This window comes from Xyrauchen texanus, chromosome 32, assembly GCF_025860055.1.
Source record: "Xyrauchen texanus isolate HMW12.3.18 chromosome 32, RBS_HiC_50CHRs, whole genome shotgun sequence".
NCBI classification, from domain to species: domain Eukaryota; kingdom Metazoa; phylum Chordata; class Actinopteri; order Cypriniformes; family Catostomidae; genus Xyrauchen; species Xyrauchen texanus.
In genome coordinates this window covers 657,501-664,881 of record NC_068307.1, presented here as the reverse complement: position 1 = coordinate 664,881, position 7,381 = coordinate 657,501, and the positions used below count along the sequence as shown (strand labels likewise).

General features: G+C 42.4%; 1 protein-coding gene across 1 annotated transcript in view; it reads right to left on the bottom strand.

The window, feature by feature from the left end:
• Positions 1-668: 668 nt before the first annotated feature.
• The window catches only part of col6a1 (collagen, type VI, alpha 1), a 57,787-nt gene continuing 51,074 nt past the window's right edge, over positions 669-7,381 (bottom strand). Inside the window, exons 29-35 of the mRNA XM_052101643.1 lie at positions 5,021-5,029; positions 4,791-4,915; positions 4,129-4,238; positions 3,789-3,975; positions 2,573-2,744; positions 2,451-2,480; positions 669-2,277 (exon numbers count right to left, since the gene is read on the bottom strand). Of these exons, the coding sequence (XP_051957603.1) occupies positions 1,685-2,277; positions 2,451-2,480; positions 2,573-2,744; positions 3,789-3,975; positions 4,129-4,238; positions 4,791-4,915; positions 5,021-5,029 (1,226 nt within the window). The 3' untranslated portion in view covers positions 669-1,684. The remainder of the gene's footprint in view (positions 2,278-2,450; positions 2,481-2,572; positions 2,745-3,788; positions 3,976-4,128; positions 4,239-4,790; positions 4,916-5,020; positions 5,030-7,381) is intronic.

Below are 7,381 nucleotides of genomic sequence, written 5' to 3'. Positions count from 1 at the left end.
GTTTGGGCTGAGGAAAGCACGTGTCACTGCCAGATCTCTAATGATATACTGTATGTTGTAGGGGGTCTGTGGCTGTTGAATGCATGTTTCCCATGTGGAGTCTTGGCTTGGTACAGATTATACTTTGTCAAGATGCAGTTGTACAAATGTATAGGTAATCCCATTCATTGTTCAACAAGTGAACAAGCTGTCATCCTCTACAGTCTGGAATATCTCATATTTCATTTTCCCCACACTAATATCCGTCTCAATTATAACGACGCTAAATAAAGAGTCTATTTGGCCTGGATAGAGCAGTGTGCATGGTATTTCTGGCCTCATTTCTTCTTCATACTTTGATCATCTCATAACCTCTATAACACCAAAATAAATGTTGTCTCTATGTCTAGAGAACTCGTTTAAGATTGCACCTTTAAAGTGTTCCTTGGTAACATTCATTGGCTTGACTCAGATGTTCAAACTGATCCAGACCAAGGATTTTAAACGGGTTTGTGAGAATTTCTGTGGCTCATACAAGGCGATAAATTATTGCAAAATGCCTTGCATGAAATTCTCCTAGATGGACTAAATTGCCACTGACCATCCACAACATCTATTTGGAGGATCCCAGAATTTGTGGATTCAGCAGCTGTGAGGAACATTGACATGGGTTAGTATTTCACACAGTGTTGGGGTGTAAAATCCTTTATTTCAAAAACCTTTACAACAGCAATCAGGCTAATTTCTCACAAGTATAAAACTTTAAAATAATCTATTGGTAAACAATGTCTTTGGCTACAGGTATAAAAACAAATTAGAAGAAACCTGCTGTGCATCTCAATAACTACAGGAGCCAGAGTTTACATCGGTAGCACCAAATTAATATTCAAGTTTTACCTGTAATTCTTAAAATAAAGTGTAACACAGACTAATGCAATTAATTGAAGAATTGCTTGGGGGAATAAAAATACCTTTTAAACACATCTGGAGGGCGAATTTAACATCCAAAATATTTATTGGAACTGTATTTTGCTGCAATATATTTAGGTCTCTATTCCAAATAAACAATTAAGCTGTTTATTGTTTTAATTAATTGATTTTAATTTGGATTTATTTGCCAAATGCAGTTCTGTCTCACATTTTACACATTCAAAAAACTATTTTAAGATTTATGCATTTAAATTCCATCCAAAAATGTTATCAAATTGAATTGAGTAATCTTTTTTTATATATTTTCATATTTATTGTCAGTATTTTTTGGAGTGTTTGGCAAGTGTTTCAACCCTATTTTTAAGATATATCAATATTGGTTTTCATATCTATATTAATAGATAAAAAGCCTGCATGCACCATCACAGAGATTTCAGCAGCTGGCCACTGAAAAAACCCATTTTGTGCCCTAAACATGGAATATATTATTGAAAATTTGAATCTTTGGACAGCAAACTCATTACAGTCATAAGTAAAATGACCTACATGACATACAAATAAGCATCATCCATTTCCATGTCTTGTTAAATGAAATTGAGACTATGAACTTTTGATACATCACACGAAAAAGAATAGACAAAAAACGACAACAATTAAAGCATGTGCTATACTGAAGTCCACCCACTTTGTTCTTGTGAACACGCCCCCTGCCTTCGCCCCTCCCAATACCCTATCATCCCCTCTCCTTTTGGTACCCAAGATGCCCTTTTCTGCCTCAGTCCAGGGAGATCTTGCGGGAGATAGTTTGGTAAAAGACGCCGGTGACCATCGAGCGGTAGTCAGGGGCTTTAAACAGATGACGGTAGGCGTACGTGTTGTCGTAGGGCCGGCCGCGGCTCACCAAGGTGCGCAGATGCGCCTCGTTCACCTGATTTCCGACTGCTAGGACGTACAGCTCAATACCAGCCTTGTTCAGCTGCTCCACGGCCTTCTCGATCTGGACGGTGTTGACGCCTTGGGAACGACCATCGGAAAACACCAGCAGCTTCTTCTTCCTGTTCCTGCCGCCCCTGAAGCGCTCGATGGCGAAGGTGAGCGCGTTTGTCACCTGCGTACCTGCGTTCTGAAACTTGGCCTCCGCGAGCTGGGTGAGGACTTGGGTGACGTTAGAGGAGAACTCCGCCTCCATGTTGGCATTGTTGCTGTACTGGCCGATGCCGATCCGCACCTGAAACGATCGCTTTTCTGCCGACAGGAAGCGCTTGGCCAGAATCTGTGCAAAGTCCTTCGTCATCTGGAAGTTCTTGGAGCCCACGCTGGCTGAACTGTCCATCATAATGAGGACATCTGTGTTATCACTGAATGAAACTGGAACACAGGAAGAGGATGTTATTGTTAAAGGAACCATTCCAAGACCAAATAAATCCAACCCACAAAGTCGCTTAAAACAAGCAGACGTGGCAACACTAGTCAGAGAGGTGGCGAATGTTGTGCTTTAAGTTGAATTGCTCATCTATGAAGGTAATCAAATGAATACTTACTTGGACAAGTATAAGTGGGGCACTTCTTGTCTGTGAGAAGAAAAGCAATGATCAATCTCTTAAAGTCACATCCAAAACATAAAGCATCATAAATGTTTGTTTGCAGAAGACATTCAAACCACCTTCACAGATTTTCTCAGTCAGGTTTTGCAGGAAGCTGTCATCCAGAAGTAGGCCGAAGTTGTTTAGGACAAAGGAGAAGCCCTCTCTGGGATCATCTTTACAAACCACATTGTCCAGCTGTTCGCGATTGGGCTGCCTCTCTGAGTAATCAGCTACGCCAACACCGCCAACCTGACAGACAGCAGACCAAATTCAAGGTTTATACCCATCTCACCTGTCCTTTCTGGTTGTGGTGATGAAGTGTCTTGGGATTATCCTTGTCAAGTCTTATTTATTCAGTTAATTCACCTTGAAGGTAGACTAACAGACATTTAAGTTTGTTGTTTGATAGTGATTTTAAGATGCATTTTTTCCTCATTACATTTATGCATTTGGCAGAGGCTTTTATCCAAAGTGACTTACAGTGCACTTATTACAGGGACAATCCCCCCGGAGCAACCTGGAGTTAAGTGTCTTACTCAAGGACACAATGGTGGTGACTGTGGGGATCAAACCAGCAACCTCCTGATGACCAGTTTACCAGTTATGTGCACTTATTACAGGGACAATCGCCCCGGAGCAACCTGGAGTTAAGTGTCTTACTCAAGGACACAATGGTGGTGATGGTGGGGATCAAACCAGCAACCTCCTGATTACCAGTTTACCAGTTATGTGCATTTATTACAGGGACAATTCCCCCGGAGCAACCTGGAGTTAAGTGTCTTACTCAAGGACACAATGGTGGTGGGCGTGGGGATCGAACCAGCAACCTCCTGATTACCAGTTTACCAGTTATGTGCATTTATTACAGGGACAATTCCCCCGGAGCAACCTGGAGTTAAGTGTCTTACTCAAGGACACAATGGTGGTGACTGTGGGGATCAAACCAGCAACCTTCTGATTACCAGTTATGTGCTTTAGCCCACTACATCACTCATTATAACAAGTTTTACTTATAAAGAATTGTGTTTTTGAAACATATGCACACTAAAAATTCAAGCACACTCCAATCAAACTTGTTTATCTGAAATTAAGTATAGACGAGCATGGAAAATAAAACCAAAAATCAAATAATGATTTGATTCAAAGTGCCAAATTTGAATCCATCCAATCCATGTTTTTTGGGGGCCTTTAGACCCTGCAACAGGGAAAACACAATCAAAAGTGCTTTTACCCCGGGGGGCATTTGTACCCTACTTTGTAAACACAACTGTTCACTGTCATTAGCTCCTTTACCTTTAGTCCTTTGCCACACAACACGTTTAGAGGCACTTTATCTCTAATGGTATCCGAGCGTCCATCAGTGAGCACAATGACCACGCTCCTCTCCGTCACAAGCTTGTTAATCATGTTATTCAGTGAGTACTGCAGAGCTTCTCCAGTGTATGTAGCTTCAGCTAGCCAGGGCAACTCTTTCACCGCTCTAAAGACAAACACAGTTTCTTCAGACAGAATGCCGGACATGCAGAATATAAAATGCAAGCTCATCTTAAATCAACACAGATGCCAGTAAGCCACAGGACATATGTTGCTATTGCCATATTGTGGGTTTCAAAGGGATGTCAATGTTTCATACTGTTTTAGGTCCGTCAGGGTCTTAATGTTGGGGTCGCCAAGCTGTACGGCCTCCTGAGCGGTGGCACCACTGTACTGCACCACGCCAACACGAGACTCATTGGCACCAAACTGCAAACCAGAGAAAATCAGGTTATAATCAGCTCTATGAATACTGTCCCTGCTTGAACCACCAGAATGGCATGAGATATCAAGTGTTGTTTTCAAAACAATTGCACAACATTTGGTGGGGTTTATGCTTAAAGCATGGAAAAACTATTTGCCAATGGGGTAAGAAAAATAAACTTGATTACCCTTTAAATCGAGTTTTTTCTAATTAGTCTTGTGCTAGACCATATTATACCAGCTCAGACCATCTTTGGCTGGTTTAAGATGTTATTCTCAGCAGGGGTTACACTGTAAGATACATTTAGCAACATTGTTGTGTAATGAAGCCAAGGATGGAACCACATACAGTAATAATGATTTGTGTGGCCAAATGTAATAAAGTATCAACCATTATATAAAAGCACATTTTGGTTGACCAGTAATCAGACTAATTGGGGAGGATGTCTCTCTCTTTATCTGTGGTGGATGCAACCCTGAATAAATCAAAGTTGACAGCGAACCAAAGTGTGAATGAGCCTCTTAATGATCTAAATAGGAATGTTAAAGAAAGTGTACCTGATGTAACTTGAGCCGGTCCATTAGAGTTAAAATGAAGTCTTTGGCGATGGCAAAGTTAGAAGCGCCGATACTCTCAGAGCTATCCACGATAAAGGCGATGTCCAGGGGTCCACACTTGCATTCTTTACAAAGATAAAACATTTAAAGACGACGGCACTAGAGAACACTACATCAAAAAAGCACAGTTTGAAATATTTCTTCTGAGACATCAAAGTCTTGGAACTTACCACAACAAGCTGAAAGAAAAAGAGATTAAAAGACAGTTTAGAAACTCAAATGTTCATAGTGATACATAATTACATTTCTGCTATTTTACAGATGGGAAAAATATGGTCTGGAAATCATAAAAGTTGCATAAATCTATTGATTTACACATAAGAACTCAGCAGTTCATGCTCTGACCTAAATACTTTGTCTTTGCAGGTTTTTTTTCGTTCTTTTTAAGCTTCTCTTATTTTTGACTTTGTAATCCAAAAGGAGAATATTAAAAACTGTGGCCATTAGTAACACAAAACAGAAGAGCAAAACTTAACCCTCTAATATGACACAGCGCCCCTAATAGTATTCAGACACTCAGGGACGGATTACGACTTGCAAAGGCCCTGGGGCCAATTAGCCAGTAGTGCTCGTTGTTCATGGTCAAAAGTTGTTGAGTGGGGGAGGGGGAAGGGGGTGGATGAGGGGTGTTCGTTGTTCATGCCAAAAAGTGTTTTCAAGCAGGGGGATCACCAAACTAGATCACACAGCCTTAAAGGTTGCCAAGGGTCCCCTGGTAGTCAAGGGCCCCCCTCCACCCAAACGTTGTTGAGATGGGGGGTCGTTGTTCATGCCCAAAAGAGTTATCAAGCGGCGGGAATCACCAAACTAGATCACACAGCCTTAAAGCCCAGGGCACCCTCGGGCAGTCAAGGGTCTCCTGGTAGTCAAGGGCCCCCCTCTACCCAAAAGTTGTTGAGCAGAGGGGGGTGTTCGTTGTTCATGCCCATGACCGTCAATCTGCGCATCTTATCACGTGACTCGTTGTGCATGACACCGCGGAGACTCACAGCATGTGATGGCTCATGCTACTCTCCACGATCCACACACAACTCACCACACGCCCCATTGAGAGAACCACTAATCACCACCACGAGGAGGTTACCCCATGTGACTCCACCCTCCCTAGCAACCGGGACAATTTGGTTACCCCATGTGACTCTACCCTCCCTAGCAACCGGGACAATTTGGTTACCCCATGTGACTCTACCCTCCCTAGCAACCGAGCCAATTTGGTTGCCAAGGAGACTCACAGCATGTGGAGACTCATGCTACTCTCCACGATCCACACACAACTCACCACACGCCCCATTGAGAGAACCACTAATCACCACCACGAGGAGGTTACCCCATGTGACTCTACCCTCCCTAGCAACCAGGCCAATTTGCTTACCACATGTGACTCTACCCTCCCTAGCAACCAGCCAATTTGCTTACCCCATGTGACTCTACCCTCCCTAGCAACTGGCCCAATTTGGTTACCCCATGTGACTCTACCCTCCCTAGCAACCGGGACAATTTGGTTGCTAAGGAGAACTGACTGGAGTCACTCAGCACGCCCTGGATTCAAACTCACGACTCCAGGTGTGATAGTCAGCATCAATACTCGCTGTAAAGTCAGATGCTATTTTAGACCCCTGGGGGATCAGTTATAGTCCGTTTCAAACACTGATTTAACTCACAGTATTTCATCTGTTATGAGAAATGTAGTTTTTCATTACAACACCAAGCGGTGATGAATGTACAGGGTTACCTGGGAGGACAGGACTCCATGCCCAAAAATGTGAACCAGAGATATCAAGAATGTGTATGTAAGAGCCAGAAAATTAAAACAACATCCCATGAAAACATTCATCAAATCTGATTGGCTAGTTTCTGCAGAATGGGCTTTTTAACTGAACTCTCGTGCTTTCAGTTCAACGCATGTATGCAGTCTCTCCAGATTAATCATGTCCCCCTCTCAAATGTCCAGATGGTGATATTAAGTATTAGTTTTGGAATATCAAAGGGAGAGTTCTCCCAAATATGAAAACGTGCTGATGATTTGCTCCCCACTGGCCATCCGAGATGTCTCCAAGTTTCTTTCTTCATCAAAACACAATTTAAGATTTTTAGGATTTCATTTCAGACCTCCTAAACAATGCAAGTGAATGTACTCCATTTTTCTATGGTCCAAAATGCATTTTATTTTTTATAAAAAAAAAAAAAAAAATTGTATGCATTTGGCAGATGCTTTTATCCAAAGCGACTTACAGTGCAATTATTACAGGGACAATCCCCCCGGAACAACCTGGAGTTAAGTGTCTTACTCAAGGACACAATGGTGGTGACTGTGGGGATCAAACCAGCAACCTTCTGAGTACCAATGTATTATACAGAGCACTTATTACAGGGACAATCCCCCCGGAGCAACCTGGAGTTAAGTGCCTTACTCAAGGACACAATGGTGGTGACTGTGGGGATCGAACCAGCAACCTTCTGATTACCAGTTATGTGCTTTAGACCACTACACCACCACCACTCCAATCAGTGTTTGAAACGGACTATAACTG